The sequence below is a fragment of the Haliotis cracherodii genome, unplaced genomic scaffold (assembly GCF_022045235.1).
Source record: "Haliotis cracherodii isolate W230 unplaced genomic scaffold, xgHalCrac1.p SCAF_19, whole genome shotgun sequence".
Classification (NCBI taxonomy): domain Eukaryota; kingdom Metazoa; phylum Mollusca; class Gastropoda; order Lepetellida; family Haliotidae; genus Haliotis; species Haliotis cracherodii.
Genome location: NW_027266274.1, coordinates 19281726 through 19302655, shown reverse-complemented (window position 1 = coordinate 19302655; position 20930 = coordinate 19281726). Strand labels below are relative to the sequence as shown.

Below are 20930 nucleotides of genomic sequence, written 5' to 3'. Positions count from 1 at the left end.
CACCAGATACTTTGGGATCACTGAAGGGTTACAGTGAAGGGGGTTTCAGAGGGTCATCGGTTGAGCTCTGTCACACACCTGTCATAACACAGGGAATTTTCAGCCTGTTCTCCTTATCCCCAAGGCCTGATCCTGCAGTAATGTCCAAGGGGGTGAGTTTGTCATGCAGATCATTTGTGGATTTTCAGGTTTTACAGCTGATTATATATATCTGTGAGTGAAAGGAGAGGAGGGGTATGTTCAGGTGTGGTGTATCATTCACTGGCGTCCCAGCCTGGTGTGTAGCCGGCCTGGAAGTGTGATACTTTCAGATAGGACTGCTGGGGGTGCATCTCCCTGAGCATGAGGTGCCAGGGCTCTCTAACAACGGAACAGTTTACATACTTCCTATGTGTTGTCTCCAAGGGCAGATCCAGCATTTTCAAAAGGGAGGGTCCAACATATCAGAATCCATACCACATTTGGTTTTCAAAAGGGGGAGGGGGTCTGGACCTGGACAGTCACACCTCTTGTGGGTCCGCCTATGGTCTTTCCTGTGTGTGTGACGGTGTCCCTGTTCCTCCCTTCCCACTCCACTGATGTGAACTCAGTACTCAGGGATGGGGTTTCCATCAAGCTGAAGGTTTCTCCACTCTGAGGTACATTTTTCTAGATTTCCAGAAGTTTTGGGGTTTTCCTAACTTCTTGATTGGCATTTGGTTATGTGTGCTTTGAGTGGGATGGGGGCAGGTGACTTCCCTATTTCTGGGTATTTCAAGCACCTGTGGGGTTTTCTGTACTTGTTGCAATTGCGGGAGGGGAGATGGGGGTAAATTTTTACATATGGTCAGTTTTTCCACTACCCGTATACCAGTAACCACAGGAGTCAGTTATCTCACTACCCGTATAACCACAGGAGTCAGTTATTCCACTACCTGTATAACCACAGGGTTCAGTTATTCAACTACCCATATTGTCACAGGGGTCAGTTATTTCACTTCCCGTATAACCACAGGGGTCAGTTATTCCACTACCCATATTGTCACAGGGGTCAGTTATTTCACTACCCGTATAACCACAGGAGTCAGTTATTCCACTTCCTGTATTGTCACAGGAGTCAGTTATTTCACTCCCCATATCAGCCTTGATGGGTCTGTCAACGTGCATGTTGACGGGGAATTAGCTCTTGGGGGAATAAAGGACAAAATTGACAGCACTGTCCCGGAACGCTTCATGCACAACATGTAAACAATAAACAATAATTGCACAATGAGCGGAATACCTGCTCTGACAACACAAACACAGCAATGAGCAGACTTTCCAGCTCAGGCGTACAAGAGGTGAGCGGAGCTCCAGCTCACCTCAGGGCGTTTCCTACGAGCAGCATATCCTGCTCGAGGTCGTCCCTATGCCAGCACTCGGAATACCAAGCCTGACTAACACCCCAGTAACTGTGTAATGGTAGCACATATATAGTAATGAACAACAATGGACAGACAAAGAGACAACGACGTTGCTTTGGACATATGGGCGTGATTAACAAACACAGTTCATGGGATGATCAATTAGGGCAATAAATGCCATACTATAAAAAGCAGTAGTTAAAGGGAAGTGATATGGTAGTCCAGGCTGACTGACAGTCAAAATACAATGAAATGTTGGTGAGGATTAACAACGGGGATTAGCGCCTAAAACGTAATGACAATTATGTTATGGAGACATGGCTACAGGGTAAATTGCCCTTGAAGTCAAATGTACTGCAGACAATGGTAGTCATAAATCAGTCGCTATGACAACTTCCCTCCGTTCCGTGAAGCTTGGACCCCAAGCTTTGACAAGTCCAAATTGATATGTGTGAACTTTTTCACCAACGGAAACAATAGTGCAAAATGTGAACAAAATCAGTTAGATGAATTCATGATATCGTTGAAATTCTTGTGCAACAAATATACCTATGCAATGACGGTATGAAAGTGGTCATCTAGCCAATTTGATTAAGTGCCAGTTTGAAAGTGATCTTTGTAATGTGCAAATTCACTACGAGTTAATTACCGCTTTGGACAGATTCAATAAATATATTATTGAGGTTCTTTGAATTCAGGAGTCTGGTTTGGCGGTGCGACTCAGTACTGAATAATGATAATGAGTAATGTCATAAAAAGTACAAATTAAACATCTCAGCAAATATTTCACATAAAGAAATTTGAAACCAGGAGTCTAACTTTACCGCGCGACTCAAACGTTACTTGTGGGTACGTTTGCCCTTTTAAGTACAATGGGTGCTCTTCCCGTGTCTTTAACGGAGCTTGCCCATATGTTATGGGTGCTATGCCCAAGGAAAATAATAATCCTTAATTCCGACATCAAAATTCTGAAATGCTGAATACCGCTGTGCTGTTAATTACTTAATACTGACATACAATATACATGTGTGTGGGTGGATAACCCAAGAAAATCCCTAATCTGAATTCAAAGTCCAAGACAATACTTTCAATTTTGTACCAAACTGTGCACATTAAAAACTTGTAACGAATGACAAATTTGATCGTTTAGATTTTTGAAATTACGAGTCTAACTTTCAGGTGTGACTCGATAACCCTACAGCTTAGGTTTGTCTGGGCCCTAGCTGTATCTATATGTCTGGCGTGGCCTAGAGACATTTCCAAGATTCCCTACAAAATAACTTCAAAGATCTAGCGTGACTAAACATGGAATTGGAGTATATTGCACATATAAAAATTAATTTTGGAAAGACACATTTTGGCATTAATATACTGGCTTTGATTAAACATACCTGGTTGCACTTATCAACAGTCACACATCAAATATCCTGGATTGAGTCCATGTAAGTAAACACAAATTAGTAAGTCCCAATGAGATATCTTGTACACAGTGTCCATCTTGTAGGTGCCCGTGAGGCGGTTTCTGTATGATCTGCATCATGATGGCTGTGGTCAGGATCACTGCGGGATAGGCGTTTATACTTCCTTGGTCCTGTGTATGAACGAAATCTTGAGAGATTCGGAGAGATTCCTGTTGTTTTCTTCAATCTTGTTTCTTCATGGCTCGAGTTGATGATTGTTCTTCAGGGTGGTAGGCATACAGAGAGGTTACGGGATCGGGAGTAAGCTCAAAAGTTACTCCAGCCGGATTCTAACACCAGTTGTCAACGTGCATGTGTTGACGGGAAATTAGCTCTTGGGGGAATAAAGGACAAAATTGACATCACTGTCCCGGAACGCTTTATGCACAACATGTAAACAATAAACAATAATTGCACAATGAGCGGAATACCTGCTCTGACAACACAAACACAGCAATGAGCAGACTTTCCAGCTCAGGCGTACAAGAGGTGAGCGGAGCTCCAGCTCACCTCAGGGCGTTTCCTACGAGCAGCATATCCTGCTCGACGTCGTCCCTATGCCAGCACTCGGAATACCAAGCCTGACTAACACCCCAGTAACTGTGTAATGGTAGCACATATATAGTAATGAACAACAATGGACAGACAAAGAGTGGATGATCAATTAGGGCAATAAATGCCATACTATAAAAAGCAGTAGTTAAAGGGAAGTGAATTGGTAGTCCAGGCTGACTGAAAGTCAAAATACAATGAAATGTTGGTGAGGATTAACAACGGGGATTAGCGCCTAAAACGTAATGACAATTAAGTTATGGAGACATGGCTACAGGGTAAATTGCCCTTGAAGTCAAATGTACTGCAGACAATGGTAGTCATAAATCAGTCGCTATGACAGGTCTATGTCTGTGATCAATGCCTTCCCCCATCTTGTTCTGCCGCAGTTCCATGTATTCAGACGCCATGGAGACCCAGGCTAGACTGAGTGGCCAGTACGCTATTGGTGGCCGTGCCACGTGATTAGATATGATTGGGTTGTCAGGCTGCGTGACTTGGCTAGCTACTTGGTGTCAGTTATTCGACTACCAGTATAACCACAGGCGTCAGTTATTCCACTACCAGTATAACCACAGGCATCAGTTATTCCACTACCAGTATAACCACAGGAGTCAGTTATTCCACTACCAGTATAACCACAGGAGTCAGTTATTCCACTACCAGTATAACCACAGGAGTCAGTTATTCCACTACCAGTATAACCACAGGCGTCAGTTATTCCACTACCCATATTGTCACAGGAGTCAATTATTCCACTACCTGTATAACCACAGGAGTCAGTTATTCCACTACCCATATTGTCACAGGAGTCAATTATTCCACTACCCGTATAACCACAGGAGTCAGTTATTCCACTACCAATATTGTCACAGGAGTCAATTATTCCACTACCCGTATAACCACAGGAGTCAGTTATTCCACATGATTAGATATGATTGGGTTGTCAGGCTGCGTGACTTGGCTAGTTAAATGTCATTGTATCCTGATAGGGAGGGGCAATCTCCATTCTTTCAGTCAATGGCTTGCCTGTCCCAAACTTAAATATTGACAGGCCACTGTGATATAACTGGAATACATCTGAAAGAGGTGTAAGACAACAAACATGCATATCAAGAGATAGCATCTGGGATCATTGCTAGGTCACTCATGCCATGTTATGAAATCATAGCTTGCCTGGGAACCGATCATGTCCACTTCTCTGCTGCTGTTCTAGAAGTGATCAGACCACATGTTACATGATGGCCTTTGACTTTGTGTAGAAAACTACCCTTGTTGTTCACAGTCCTACAGCAATAGTCCTCTTTTAGGTCATGGAATATTGATGATTGAACACTAATAAATTGATTTCGGCAACTGTCAGGTAGCACGGTCCGAATTGTTGGTGACGTCCATGACTCATGCACTGTGTTATCAGCATTCTTTTCTGTTTTTTTTCTCCAGATATATTATTTACAAAATCATAGATATTGGGCTCCTCACATTACAACTGAACCCTCTTCCTCACCGACAATTAATTATGACAGGAGGGATCATGGCAACACAATTATTATTAGGCCATGTATTTAAACTATAGACGTAGGTATACAACTCAAAAGAAGTGAAAGAACACCTGGTTCTTTCAAATTACTATAGTTAATATGTGATGCCTCAAAAGCAGTTAAGGAACACCCAATTCTTTCATATTACTTTATTTAATTTGATATGGCGTGAATCGGGTGTTCTTTAACGTCTTTTGAAGCATGAAGTATCGCGATGTTTTTTCATTCTTTTTGGTATTTCTTACATGTTGATGGTTCAGGAGTTAAGGGAGCAGACACTTTCTTTGCTCACAGTTTCACAGTTTCAACCAAACCCCGAGTCATATTTCATCTGTAACTTAAAGAAAATTTTGTGTGGTCTGTAGCACACTGCACAGTTTGGAATTTGGATTCTGATTGCAAAACTGTAATCTGTTCTTTTAATTTCTCTCACATTTTTTTCTTTGTGTGAAATAACTGACAGGTATTCAAGGCTTTGGAAGAATCTCAGTATACCCCATCCATGTTTTGCATATATTGTTTGAAAATATCTATGTGTCACACAATTTCTGCCTGTTTATAAATGTCTAGGATGTGTCGTGCATACAATAAACAAACAAATGTTTTTACATTTATTTTTTTATGGAGGTTGACATGTTTTTGTTGTTGCAGCCATCTGTTGTTAATCAGTGTGTGTTGCTCCTGGCTGTTTCTGGGGTGTGACAATGCTCTCTTTGTGTCTGGCTATCTCCCCAGTGTTTCTCTGTTCAAGCAATTTATCTGAAATGTTCCATGTCAGAATTAAGTCGTCTTTAGTCAGCTGTTGGTATTTCTCTTAATATCTACAGAATGAAGTGTTGGAAAAGTTTAATGGAACACTTGTTTAAAAAAAATATGCTGTAAGAGCATTTTCTCAAATTTAAATGAATCAAATTGTTTTTTCAGTTTCCTGAAGTGATTGTTTAAGTGTATTCTGCCCACGGGAATCAGCATTCTTCAAGAAGCTAGATATCTAGTTTCTTAGTGTAGCAGTTTTAAGTTGACCAAATGAACCTTTTCGCAAAGTTATATTTCAACCGTCAAAACTAGTTTCCTAAGTACTGGTAACATTGGTGAATAACAAGAAACAAATTGCCTGTTTGATGACAATGTGCCAGTTTAAAGTCTCTGTCCATCTAGGCTTGATGGTGAGAATATGTTCTCCCTATGTTGAGACCTCTTCCGTTGGTTTCGGGGCAGAGCGTCCGCCCATAGAGTGGAAGGTCGGGGTTCGATCTCCGACCATGTCATGCCAAAGGACAAAAGAAATGGTACTTGTTGTTACCCTGCCTTGTGCTTGGCATTCTGTTGCTCAAACAAGGACTGGTCGGCTTTGAGTCGGTATTGTGAGTCTGAGTAGGGTATTCATGTTAAACTGCGGAATGGTCTCTCAGTGGGCTAGCACTATAAAATCGGCATCAGTCCGGACTAGTACAAGCAGCCACACACACTCCATCTTCCCGAGGCAAGAGAGTTAACTTACTTTAAAAGTCCAGTTTCAAGTCAAGACGATCTGATCGATAATCAAGATCTATATTATCATAAAACGGGTCTTACATCGCGAAGTGCATCAAATCATGTGAGCACCTTGATTAAAAACATGAAAAGTTTTGGAAAATAACTGTTGACAATGAGTTGGCAGTGCACATGCTTTGCAAATATTGCAATCGACCGAAAACTGCATCACAGTTTACAACCGGATTTCGATTTCGGTGCGTGATTGTGATTGGACTATGCAAAGACTTGTTAGTCCAGCCAAAATGTTACTCCATAATACCAGCCTAGTTCGGCAAGGGTGGAAACTGGATTTTTATGGTCAGTTAACTCACTTGCCTTGGGAAGATGCACACACACACATGTGCATGCACGTCATTATATAAGTGCAATAATTTTGGACGCGATGTTAAACCCGAAATCACTTCACTTCCTATGTTCCTGTTGAGACCTTGCATCACCTTGCATTAGTGGTTAGGGAGATACCTTCCTATGCTGCTCGAATGTAAACCTGGAATTCTGATCAAACCCTGCTGTCCACAATACAGCATTAATCTTCAGTCTGCATCTCCTGGTGTGTTTCAAGCTGTAGAGTTGGCGTGCTTATTTACAGAGTTGAAGTGACTTCTTTGAAGTATCAAAATCAATCTGAAGTATCTTGACTGCTGCTGTGGTCTAGTGGATAGAGTGTCTGCATGTACACCGGATGGTCGGTGGTTCAATCCCCAGTTGGGTCATGACATACCAAAAGATGGTACTTGTTGTTACCCTGTCTGGCACTCAGCACGAAGGCGATAAAACAAGAACTGGTCGGCTTCCATCTCTAAATGGGGAATTCAGGATCAACTGTCACATGGTACCTAAGTGGGCAGGCAATATAAACCGGGACTAGTCCACTGCTCAAAGTTCAACTTGGATATTAACTCACAGACACTCATACTGGGCTTCCTTGTGTTTTAAAGAAAACATATTTCTGTACCAGCATGCTTACTCATTTATTATTATAATTTATGATTTATTCATTTATTATGATAACCTTTTGGCGAGAAATGTCTTGATACTCCTCCAACTCCCCAGTCTAAATAAGACGTATATAACTGGTGAGTCCCTACAAATGTACTCCCAACATGCAGATGTCAGACAGGCAATGCACAAACACCTGGCTACAAGCAGACGGATACAGGGCTCTCCATGTCAGTGCTGGACCATCAGAACAAACTCCCCCCTAACCAAGCAGGGGACTTAGGCTGCAGATCACATGCACAAGAGTCTCGCTGTCGAGGCAGGTACTTCTAAAGGTTGTGTTTTCTCAATAATGAAATTACATGGTGGGCTGGGGTGAATGGAGTTGCCTCCAGCGTAAGCTACAACATCCAGCTGGCCAGTCTTGAGCAGTGCCTGCCTATACTTGTGCATTGAGAACAGCTCCAGACCATTCTGTCATGGTTTGACGGATACTTTATGTCTGTGAGCAAAGAACTTTCTGCAGATAAAGGAGTTTAATATATCCTGATATAGCAAATAACCTTGGTTTCCATATGTTTTGCAGGGAGCGAGTGAATGTTGTTTTAGGGTGGAGTCATGGTGGATAAAAAATAGTGAGTGATAGCATGAGCAAAGTTTTTAAATATATTCAACTGGGGGCCAGGTTTTGTTTCTTGTTTGTTGTTTAACGCTGCACAAAGCAATATTGCAGCTGTATGAAGGAGGTCTGTAAATAATCAAGTCTGTACAGACAATCCAGTGATTGTCATCATGAAAATTTGGGTTACAATGACATGCATCAACCAAGTCACCGTTCCTGACCACCCAATCCCATCAGTGGCCTCTTACAGCAAGTATGGGTTGCTGAAGCCCTATTCTCTACCCGGATATTCACGGGTTCCATTTTGCTATGACCTAACACAGTAGCTCTAGTTTCAATATGACAATGATATGAATCTTTGTAATGTGTGTATTGTTTTATGCTGACCAAAGAGAAGCTCCTGGTCAATGATGAACATTTATAACTGACTGTGGGGGAGAAGGTAGAGATCAAGGGGACTGTATGTTACCTGTTGCCTGACTGCACCAAGTATCCTGTTAGATAAACACACCTGCGAGGAGACCGCCCTGTTGATAGGGAACTGCACAGTTATAGCTGCTGCTTCAGAGAACTCAAACTCGATGTGATATGCTGATGACCTTTCTAGAAAGTGTGCACCATGTTTGTTCCTTTCATCAAGACATGAATACATTCCATATTAACTGGAACTTTCACCTGTACAGCATATATGATTGACCAGCTAAGAATGATCAACTTTGATTGGTCAGACCTCTCTTTAACTTTGTCACTCAATTCTGCCGGACTGAATTTGGTTTTGGAAACTTTTGATTATTTCAGCTGAACAAAGAAATAGATAATGGGCTGAAATGCTCACAAAATATATCACCAGTACATGTTTTTGAGAGAGTGAGTGAGTGAGTGAGTGATTTTTTAACACTGCTTTGAAGAGTATTCCAGTTATATCATGGCATGACAACTTAATGTGGGAGGAAACTTTCGCTGCCCGAAGTGATGCAGGTCTTCGATATTTACCATTTTGGTGAAATCCATGAGCAAGGGTATGGTACTGACAAACCTAGAAACATAATCAGAGAGAACCAGGATAAAAACAATTATGATCATAGGTTTCTGATATGCCAAGGGATGCTGCTCTGCAAAGAGAATTGCTGCGCTTTAGACGACTGTACCACCCAGTCCCACTAAATGTTTTTGCCTGTCTGTCTAATGCTGGCCTCATTGCCATCTTTTTGCTGGTGCTCTGAAATTCTGACGCTATGTCAGATTACACTACAGGGAGACAAATTGTAATCAGAATAATGGAACTGATCTGATAATATCACTCCACTAATCACATTTGGTAATTAATGTATGCTTAATTAGATAGTATCCCAATAAAGTTATTTTCCAACTAAGCTTATTGTTCGGACACATGGAGATGAAAAACACCAAATATGATGGCTGGAGTATCAATATTAAAAGAGTCATAAAATCATCCCTATATTCTACTTTTTAATGTGTTAAAACTTTCTCCAAGGTCCAATATTGGTAATGACTTGAATGTAATTTTATAAAAGGATGTTCTACTTTGGAACAAAAATCAAGTTATCTCTCAGGTCCCTTTGCCCTCCGCATGTTAAACTGTACAGAACAGATGTTCGGCTTACTTCAGGGCCCCATGTACAAAATGTCCAACACAATTACTCTCCAGCCCTGCCGTGTTTAAAGACATTCCAAACAAATGTTGGTCAGATGTTCGGCTCCTGCTTGTAGTGATGATCTAATTAATGGGGTAAGTTGTACGTGAAGCAGGATCTCACCTTGTTAGACATGCCATCTGATTGGCCCAGTCTCGGTTGCATTCCAGGGTGTGAAGGACAATATTGGTTCAGTGCCAGTATCTATCAGACTAAATACGCAGACATTCTGGAACTGGCGAGGCGAACACTTTATGCCAGAAGGAAGACACAATGAAGGCTGTCGGGTGAATCAGGCGTTTTGATTGGATAACATTTTCCTTTGGAAAAGTAAAAAAGTTTGACTTTTATCCAAAATATGATTGGAAGAGACCGATTTAATCAAGTATTTTTTTTATAGATATTCCAGGTCAATATGTTCATCCAATCTAAAAGTCTATACTAAACTAAATAGAATTAAAGTAAACATAAGAAAATAATAATAAACAATAAAATGATAACAAACATAAGAAAATGATAACAAACATAAGAAAATAAAAATGTACAAAAAAGGAGAAGAACAAAATGTGTTGTTTTATAATAAAATGTAAACTATATCTCATATAACTTAAAAAAAGATGAAAAACAAAACAAAAATAAATTGAAAAACTATTTGAAAACAAAACAAAACAAAATAAGGTTTCCAGAATGTCAAAAGGTACGACTGATCCCTCCCGTCTTTCATCACGAGACTGGAGTAGTCTAGCACGAGGCCTAATACCATCTTTAACTGTTAACACTCCACATGTTCAAACACAATCAGGAATGAATGGACATGTTTGTGAATTATTTGTTGTTGCCTTCTAACTTAAGTATTTCCAGCATATTTTACGATTGTGCATACTACTGCAGAAAGACAAGCCTATTACTGTTCTATTTCTGAGAAATTATTAAAGAATTTATGAGTGGATGTGTGAGTTGGGTATGCTGCTGTGAACAATATGTCTGTTATATCACGATGTGTCAGTTTGATTTGGGACAAAAGCAGAATGTCATGGGTATGGTGCGGACAAACCGGAATTCAAACCCATTAAAATAGGTTTCTAGGCAATTCTAAGAGATGCGTGTCACGGCCGGCACAGTCGTCTAAGGCGCCATACCCGTGCTCGTGGGTTTCACCAAAGTGGTAAATGTCTCAGACATGCATCACTTCAGGCTTTCCTCCTACATTAAGCTGACATGCAGCGATATAACTGGGATCCTGTTAAAACCGGTGTTAAACCCAACTCACTCACTCACTCTAAGAGACGTAACTCTGTACAGCAAATTGCAGAGCTGTTCAGATAACTAGGCCACTGTGCCCCCATGATGTAGAAACCCAGTACTGTTGCTGCACGCCCACCCCACTCCATGTGTGTCTGACGACTATGTTCCCCAATCATGCCATGTCAAACTGACACACACTGGTAAAAAGACAGATTTGTACAAATTAACACAATGATATCATCAGAAGCTGGTATATATCTGGGGTGTTTCCGAAATTAGCACATCACAACCCTCACTTCTAAAACATTCCATGAAATTGAAGAAATGATTGGCTCTAAGCATTTCTGGTAACCTAAGTAACGAGCTATAGGCAGTTTCCCATACGTGCGTCTGGATGCACCCACACACCACCTGGTGAGGGGAGACAACTTGTGTAGTTCTTGTGTAGGGCAGAACTTGTTAGTTGGCGACACCTGGTGAGGCTGATTATGCAGACATGTTCATTGTGTGAAAAACTTTGAAGGTTGAGTAAAGTGAGAACTACTCTGGGTGTTGTAAGGTATTCAGATGTCACTTCAGAATGTTGGAAGAATGGCCAACACTTACTGCCGGTGTCGTAACACAGACACTGTGCTCATGTTCCTTGCATCTGAGAAATTGAGATATCCTTGCAGATCTGAAGTAGAACTGGTCTTCAGCAACCCATACTTGTCAGAAGAGCTGACTATGCTTGTCGTAAGGGGCGACTAACAGGATCTGGTGGTCAGGCTCACTGACTTGGTTGATGCATGTCATAGTATCCATTTTGTGTGGATCGATGCTTGTGAGGTCAATCACTGGATTGTCGGGTCCAGACTGCTGTTATAGAGCTGGAATATTCCTGAGCGTGGCTCTAAACAACAACAAAACAAACAAACAAACAAACAGAAATAGAGAAATGTTGGAAAACTAGTTATTTCCCTTCCCTAAACATTTCCAGCACACAACAGACTTTCCTAATACTAGTACTCAGTTTCCTGAAAGTTAATAAAATCTAAGTCTCAGTAATATGTAAGTTTTGGTTCTTCAGATTTATTTTATCAATGTGTAAGAGAAACAATCTACTTTTTTTCGTTCTTTAAATATATATTCTTTGTACTCTCACTTAAGGATAAATTATGTGAAGGAGATTTTTTGTACTAGCTGTGTGTCCGTGCTTTTTCAATGTTAATATGGGAACAGGTAAACTTTGTTTACAACAAACAGGTCGAAAAATGTTTACACAAAACAGCTGTATTACATTCTGATTGGATTGTTAAAAAACAGATTCGAGTGCTTCACAATGTGCATGTATTTAACAATACCAGCAGTTATCTCCCCTGTCAGAACCATGATATCATTTGTTATGACATAACCCACTTAACAGTGATAAACAGGAGACTGCCAACAAAGATGCTCGATGTTAGAGGATTACGGAACTCAAGATGCTCTACAAAATGCCATGATTGCTCACCTGGTGGTGTTTCGTTTGTTTACTGTCACTGGTATAGAACAGTTTCGTGATGTTAACAATGTAACGATCGTCAGGGAACATTCTCACTCCAGGGGGTTTGCTGCAGGGCTCCATCTGGTGACAAAAATGGGGGGAGTAACGGTGGTAAATTGAAACACATTTCGTCTTGGATCAACACAAAGTTTTTTTAAAGAAACCTTAAAACTTTCACTCCACCTGGTTTTGATATTAAGAACAGCCGGTCTTGTTTCATCCTGCTGAACATAAACATGATATGTTTTTTGGTAATTATTTAGATAAACACCTTGAGGTTTGGAAAGGATTCCATACTGTCACACACATATCTGTCTGTCTGTCTGTCTGTCTGTCTGGTCATACAGACCCTGAAGCAAATATATCAAATACAGCCCATGCAAGTCTATAATGTTTGGCAAGTCTAGATTACTGCAGTATCAGGCTGAAAATGAGGAGAGTCTCTGGGCTCCTTTTTATTTCAGAGACTAGATGTTAGGCTAATATCTCTCCTGTCTGGACCAAAGCTGTTGTGGTCACTGTTCCCAACTTGTCATTTCAGTGTCAAGCTGTTGGAGTCACTGTTCCCAACTTGTCATTTTAGTGTCAAGCTGTTGGCGTCGGCTGTTCCCAACTTGTCATTTTAGTGTCCAGCTGTTGGAGTCACTGTTCCCAACTTGTCATTTTAGTGTCAAGCTGTTGGCGTCGGCTGTTCCCAACTTGTCATTTTAGTGTCCAGCTGTTGGAGTCACTGTTCCCAACTTGTCATTTTAGTGTCAAGCTGTTGGAGTCACTGTTCCCAACTTGTCATTTTAGTGTCAAGCTGTTAGGGTCGCTGTTCCCAACTTGTCATTTTAGTGTCAAGCTGTTAGAGTCGGCTTTTCCCAACTTGTCATTTTAGTGTCCAGCTGTTGGAGTCACTGTTCCCAACTTGTCATTTTAGTGTCCAGCTGTTGGAGTCACTGTTCCCAACTTGTCATTTAAGTGTCAACATATGGAGCGTGTCGCTGGAGAGAGGAGGGTGGGTGGTTTGATCCCCGGCCATGTCATACCAAAAGACGTCCAACATGGTACTTGTTGTTACCCTGCCTGAGGCTCGGTATTAGGGGCTAAAACAAGTTGGGTTGGAGTCAGTATACTGAATGGGGTATAATTGTTTAACTATGGCATGGTATCTCAGTGGGCTAGCACTATGAAATCAGCCAAAGTACTGACTCATACAAGCAGCCACACACACACATGCATGCACGCCATTCTGTAAGTGCAATAATCTAGAATGCAACGTAAAACCCCATTTCACGTCACCATATGGCTGTTAACATGTTAAGACCATGACTACAAGAACATATACAGGAAAGTTATTGGGACTTGGACAAGTGACAGACTGTTAATCTTGTCCAAGTAAACATCCACTAACAGTTTAATACACTGTTCCAGCATACCCAGGCCCAAATGAGCAAATAATGTTCTGGAAACAACATAACAGTCATATGTAACGGAACACAGCACCGCGAGTATGAGGGGCCTCTTTGTGACAGCCTCTGTGAGGCAGGTGACGGCATTAGCCTTGCTCCAAGGCTGTACTGAAAGAAAAGTCCATGGATGTGTGGTAATTCTATCCTCCTAATAGGCAAGTCTAGGCATGTGGACAGTATTGTCTCCAGTCAGTAGGGACAACTTGTTCTTAAGATTTGCATAATCTAAAACCTATGATTTAAACTAATAATTATTGCCTTAGAGACTTGTGCAAGTCTAGTGACGGCATCTTCAGCGTTATCAACCAGGAGGAGCAGCATTTGGAGGCCATCTGGGTCTGTCTGCTTCCAGTAGAAATGTGGGGGTAGCCTTTAGTCCAGTGTATGTGCAGCGTGGGGTGGGGGTTGCTTTTAGTCCAGTGTATGTGCAGCGTGGGGATGAGGGGAAATGTAGGGGTTGCTTTTAGTCAAGTGTATGTGCAGCTTGGGGGTGAGGGTAAATGTGGGGGGTGCTTTTAGTCCAGTGTATGTGCAGGGTTGGGGCGAGGGTAAATGTGGGGGGCTGCTTTAAGTCCAGTGTATGTGCAGCGTGGGGTGGCGGTTGCTTTTAGTCCAGTGTATATGCAGCGTGTGGATGAGGGTGGGGGACGCTTTTAGTACAGTGTATGTGCAGCGTGGGGGTGAGGGTAAATGTAGGGGTTGCTTTTAGTCCAGTGTATGTGCAGCGTGGGGGCGAGGGTAAATGTGGGGGTTGCTTTTAGTCAAGTGTATGTGCAGCGTGGGGGCGAGGGTAAATGTGGGGGGTGCTTTTAGTCCAGTGTATGTGCAGCGTGGGGGTGAGGGTAAATGTGGGGGGTGCTTTTAGTACAGTGTATGTGCAGCGTGGGGGTGAGGGTAAATGTAGGGGACGCTTTTAGTCCAGTGTATGTGCAGCGTGGGGGCGAGGGTAAATGTGGGGGTTGCTTTTAGTCAAGTGTATGTGCAGCGTGGGGGCGAGGGTAAATGTGGGGGCTGCTTTAAGTCCAGTGTATGTGCAGCGTGGGGGTGAGGGTAAATGTGGGGGGTGCTTTTAGTCCAGTGTATGTGAAGCATGGGGGTGAGGGTGGGGGGTGCTTTAAGTCCAGTGTATGTGCAGCGTGGGGGTGAGGGTAAATGTGGGGGGTGCTTTAAGTCCAGTGTATGTGCAGCGTGGGGGTGAGGGTAAATGTGGGGGGTGCTTTTAGTCCAGTGTATGTGCAGCGTGGGGGGGAAGGGGGGGGTTGCTTTTAGTCCAGTGTATGTGCAGCATGGGGGTGAGGGTAAATGTGGGGGGTGATTTTAGTCCAGTGTATGTGCAGCGTGGGGGTGAATGTTAATGTGGGGGGTGATTTTAGTCCAGTGTATGTGCAGGGTGGGGTTGATGTGTTTAAGTTAAGGGTATGCCCCAATATCATAATGGTGCTGTTAAGAATAACTGGGATTGAGTTTCATTAATTAGATTTGGACTACATTGGATTTCTACCCATATTTTCCATTTTAGGAAATATTTACCTTTTTCGTATGTTAATATTAATGGCTGTTTTAAAAAATAAATATAGATATTTTGTCAGAAATTTTTAAAAAATAATTCATTATCTGGATTTCATATATATCTATTCTTGAAATATGTTACGATGATTACGTTTTAAATGTTGTTTTATTTAATTTGATTGGGTATATTTTCAAGTTTACCATTGTCAGCAGGCAAACGATCCTTCATTTTCAGGTTGGCAACAAAATGACAGTCAGTTGAGTGACAATTAAGATGAAAACAATCCCATCCTACAAAATGTACATCCTAAATTATATACCGTCTTTAAACATTGGATTTCTATAGCTTTTAAAAGACATGTGTTGATATACATATAATACACACAATGTACCCATGGATGTCATTTGGACAGAGTTTCTAAGAAATCAAACCAATGAGTCAAGGACGGGGCAGCTGTTGCAGAGTCAAAGAGCATAGTGTCCATACAACTGATTATTGATAAGTAAATTGTATTCTACTTACATTATAATCAGTTGTAAGTGTGGCGGCGGTATCCTGCTAGTGTGAGGTTCTGGCAGGGTGACTCCAGCCTGGCATTTACTTCTATAGATGTGACCTACTTGCTTACATCGCCAACATCCAAGGTTGTCAGTGTCTCAATGGTGGAAGCAGATATATAGTCCAATGATGCCTTTTTCGGAGAAGCCTGCTCATGTAAGTTGATGAAATTATGATTTGATTGGGTGTAATTTGGGTACATCTGTACTGGGGTACTGTGACATTTGCGGCGTGTGTTTTAGGATGGGGCAGCAGACAGGAAGGCGGATCATTGCTTGTGTGTGATCGTGTGTGTAACACCAGTCCGATGTCACGGTCACTGTTTGTTGACCTACAGATGTTGTAATAGGGTGATGTGGGTAGACAAACTGTTGCCATGGTGTGATGCTGGCCATATGGAGACATGCAGCGTGGTTGATACACAATGTCTGATGTGTACAGTCCCTCCATCTCGTATTGATACACAGTGTCTGATGTGTACAGTCCCTCCATCTTGTATTGATACACAGTGTCTGATGTGTACAGTCCCTCCATCTTGTATTGATACACTGTGTCTGATGTGTACACTCCCTCCATCTTGTATTGATACACAGTGTCTGATGTGTACACTCCCTCCATCTTGTATTGATACACAGTGTCTGATGTGTACAGTCCCTCCATCTTGTATTGATACACAGTGTCAGATGTGTACAGTCCCTCCATCTTGTATTGATACACTGTGTCTGATGTGTACACTCCCTCCATCTTGTATTGATACACTGTGTCTGATGTGTACAGTGCCTCCATCTTGTATTGATACACAGTGTCTGATGTGTACACTCCCTCCATCTTGTATTGAGACACAGTGTCTGAAGTTGTATCAGACTTCCTTCCCACATTAAACAGACCAGAGGAGAGGCAGAGGTAAGTCCAAGGAGTTGTGTCCCTTGGCCTTGTCTGGATCTGCTGATCAAAGGTTTAAATCACAGATTCACACTAATTATGATTATAAATGATGATTATGATTATGATTCATACCAAAGTGATAAACCTTTAATATGTGTCACTTTAGACTTTCTTCCCTCATTGGGGTCACCATTGTGCCACTTTTTGCTCTGCGGAGTTGCACCCCTTAGGAATGCCAGGATCTTATGATTGTGGGTTTGAATAGCAGGTTTGCTCTGATTATGCTCTAGGTTTGTCAGCACCATACTCGTACTTGTGGATTTCACCAAAGTAGTAAACATCTGAAACCTGCATCACTTTAGGTTTTTCTCCCACATCAAGCTGACACGCTGTGATATATCTAGAATACTCTTTAAAGTGGTGTTAAACCCAGCTCACTCACTCACTCACTTTCCTCCCTCATTAAGCAGAGAGACTGAATCAACTCAAATACTGTTACATTCAGCCTTGCCCCGGCCACCCTGGTCGCCACACATCTGACTGCTCTCCAGCTCTGATGGCCAAGTGGTGACATGCCTGTTAACATGACTGAGTGATGCACATGTACCTGCCAGCCTGTCGCTCACATGTACAGGGAGTCAGTGCCACCTGGTGAGTGATGTAGGGATCACCTGGACATGGGCAACCCTTACTGGCAAACTGCAGCACAGTTTGCTGTTATACTATCTCCAGTTGTGTTACACTATCTCCAGTTGTGTTACACTGTCTCCAGATGTGTTACATTGTCTCCAGTTGTGTTACACTGTCTCCAGTTGTGTTACAATGTCTCCAGCTGTGTTACAGTGTCTCCAGTTGTGTTACAGTGTCCCAGTTGTGTTATAGTGTCTCCAGCTTTGTTAGTGTCTCAGTTGTGTTATACTGTCTCCAGTTGTGTTATAGTGTCTCCAGTTTTGTTATACTGTCTCCAGTTGTGTTACTCTGTCTCCAGCTGTGTTACAGTGTCTCCAGTTGTGTTACACTGTCTCCAGTTGTGTTATAGTGTCTCCAGCTGTGTTAGTGTCTCAGTTGTGTTATACTGTCTCCAGTTGTGTTATAGTGTCTCAAGCTGTGTTATAGTGTCTCCAGTTGTGTTATACTGTCTCCAGTTGTGTTACACTGTCTCCAGCTGTGTTACAGTGTCTCCAGCTGTGTTACAGTGTCTCCAGTTGTGGTGTAGTATCTCCAACTGTGTTAGTGTCTCAGTTGTGTTATACTGTCTCCAGTTGTGCTATAGTGTCTCCAGTTGTGTTACACTGTCTCCAGTTGTGTTATAGTGTCTCCAGCTGTGTTATAGTGTCTCCAGTTGTGTTATAGTGTCTCCAGCTGTGTTATAGTGTCTCCAGTTGTGTTATAGTATATCCAGCTGTGTTGTAGTGTCTCCAGTTTTGTTACAGTGTCTCCAGCTGTGTTACAGTGTCTCCAGTTGTGTTACACTGTCTCAAATTGTGTTTTAATGTCTCAGTTGTGTTGTAGTGTCTCCAGTTGTGTTACAGTGTCTCCAGTTGTGTTACAATGTCTCAAATTGTGTTATAGTGTCTCAGTTGTGTTATAGTGTCTCCAGTTGTTATACTGTCTCCAGTTGTGTGATAGTGTCTCCAGTTGTGTTACACTGTCTCCAGTTGAGTTACATTGTCTCAAATTGTGTTATAATGTCTCAGTTGTGTTATAGTGTATCTAGTTGTGTTGTAGTGTCTCCAGTTGTGTTACAGTGTCTCCAGTTGTGTTACAGTGTCTCCAGTTGTGTTATAGTGTCTCCAGTTGTGTTATAGTGTCTCCAGTTGTGTTAGTGTCTCAAGTTGTGTTACACTGTCTCAAATTGTGTTATTATGTCTCAGTTGTGTTATAGTGTATCTAGTTGTGTTGTAGTGTCTCCAGTTGTGTTATAGTGTCTCCAGTTGTGTTATAGTGTCTCCTGTTGTGTCATAGTTTCTCCAGCTGTGTTATAGTGTCTCCAGTTGTGTTATAGTGTCTCCAGATGTGTTATAGTATCTCCAGTTGTGTTACACTGTTTCCAGTTGTGTTACACTGTCTCAAATTTTGTTATAGTGTCTCTAGTTGTGTTACAGTGTCTCCAGTTGTGTTACAGTGTCTCCAGTTGTGTTACAGTGTCCCCAGTTGTGTTACACTATCTCAAATTGTGTTATAGTGTCTAAAGTTGTGACATATCTCTTATGTCGCTGAGATATTACTAACTGTGGCATAAAGCAACTTTCACTCAAAGTTTCAAATCTGTATTTAAGAATGACATAATACTCCCAAATATATCCATTATATTTCTGTGGCCTTCCAGAGGTCCTGATCAGATTCTCCAGCAGATTGGCTTTAGGAATCAATGTGCACATCCAATAGCCTACAAGCAATTCCCCCATCGATTTAATGTAAACCCTGAAACCAAGACAAACATATTATCTAAGAACTTGTTTAACATGCAAGAAATGTCTGGTTTCTGAATGATGATGTGGAATAGAGCAAGGTAGACTTGTTGCTCTTTGAGATCTAGACTTGTTTTGATGAAATTAAATACATAGTTGGCAGTGATGAAACAAGACAATGAGCAACTCCTTGTTGAAGGATCAACATCTGTAACAAACACAAGATTTGTACGGCATGGGGAACGTGGAACCATGACCGTTATTATAGATAGATTGCTGAGCCAGGAACCCTATGTCGTGAAGAATCAACAAATATAACAACCACAACCCATGCATTGTACGGCGTGGGGAATCAAGAAATATTCCAATGTTGGAACCATGACGGATATTGTAGATAGGTTGCAGAGCCAGGCCCAGTGTCTCCATCAACAGCAACCACTGACTCAATCTACACAAACTGTGAGGATTATTCTTGTGACTCACTGCTCCAGCGAATGTCAAAACTGAGCCGTAATTTATGGTAAATGTTTCCATGTAAAAAGAACATCCACAGTTACAAGCCATTGCATAATCTGTGAACCTGTCCGTCAAACAACTTGTTAATAGTTTGGGTTTAATGTGAAGTAAACAAGCTGATAATTCGAGACTTGTATCCATGTTATCAGTGTGGGGAGTGTGTGTGTTTTAGCTGCTCTGTCTCACTGGGTGATGGGTCGTGATGGAGATAGGCAGGGCTTATGGGGAGGGGAAATGAGGTATAACAGGAGAGTTTATCTTTGGGAGATGTGTTGACGGAAGTTGCTTTCTTTTTGACAAATTTAACTCTCGTTTGTCACCTCGTTCTGGCTGTTTTTGGCTTGAGTCCAGAAATTGAAGTTTAATTCTTAAAGATTGAAAGTTTAAGCGATGTGGACTGAAATGAGGTTGTTTAATGAAGGAGTTTGTTATTTAATTGATGATGTCATGGAGGATGACTGAGTGAGTGGACTGACTGAGGAAGGAATGACTTAGTTGATTGATGAATGAATTAAGAAGTGAATTAGAGCATGTGATCGATGGAGGCATTAAATGAGAACTGTTTAATGACTAAACAGATGGATAGTTCAGTGTTGGCTCTAACAGGCATAAACCAAGGGTCAAGTCCAAACAGACTCATGTTGTTAACTGACCCGTGAAGATTCGGGGTAGAATAGATCTTCAACAATCAATGCTTGCTGTAAAAGGGGACTAACGGGATTGGGTGGTCAGGCTCACTGACTTGGTTGATGCATTTTATTTATCCCAATTGCATAGATCGATGCTCATGATATCAATCACTGGATTGTCTGGTCCAGATTATGACTGCCATCCTATAGCTGGAATATTACTGCGTGTGGCGTTAAGCAAGAAAAAAACAAACATATTATTAACAAAAGATTGTGTCTTGTTACTAGTGGTCTAGGGTGACCCAGTTTGATGTGCAGAGTTGCTTCCCTTGCATGTTCACGGATCTGGTGATAATTTGTTTGAATCCTAGATTTGCCTTGCTTATGGCTTGTGGTGTCCTTGGTGCTCATGGATTTCATATCTTGTGACACTTTGAATATTCTTCGAAATAGTGGAAAACCCATCTCACTCACTCACTCACTCACTCATCCAAACACCAACCAAATCAC

At 41.7% G+C, this 20930-nt stretch overlaps 1 protein-coding gene across 4 annotated transcripts in view; it reads left to right on the top strand.

Moving 5' to 3' along the window:
- Positions 1 to 20930, top strand: part of LOC139466840 (dihydropyrimidinase-like) — a 131507-nt gene that overhangs the window by 20370 nt on the left and 90207 nt on the right. The window contains exon 1 of one of the 4 annotated variants that reach the window (XM_071248556.1): positions 16013 to 16135. The exons of the other annotated variants lie outside the window; for them this stretch is intronic. Coding sequence (XP_071104657.1) covers positions 16106 to 16135 — 30 coding nt within the window. The 5' untranslated portion in view covers positions 16013 to 16105. Of the gene's footprint in view, positions 1 to 16012; positions 16136 to 20930 lie in introns of those variants that run through there. 4 annotated transcript variants of the gene reach the window in all.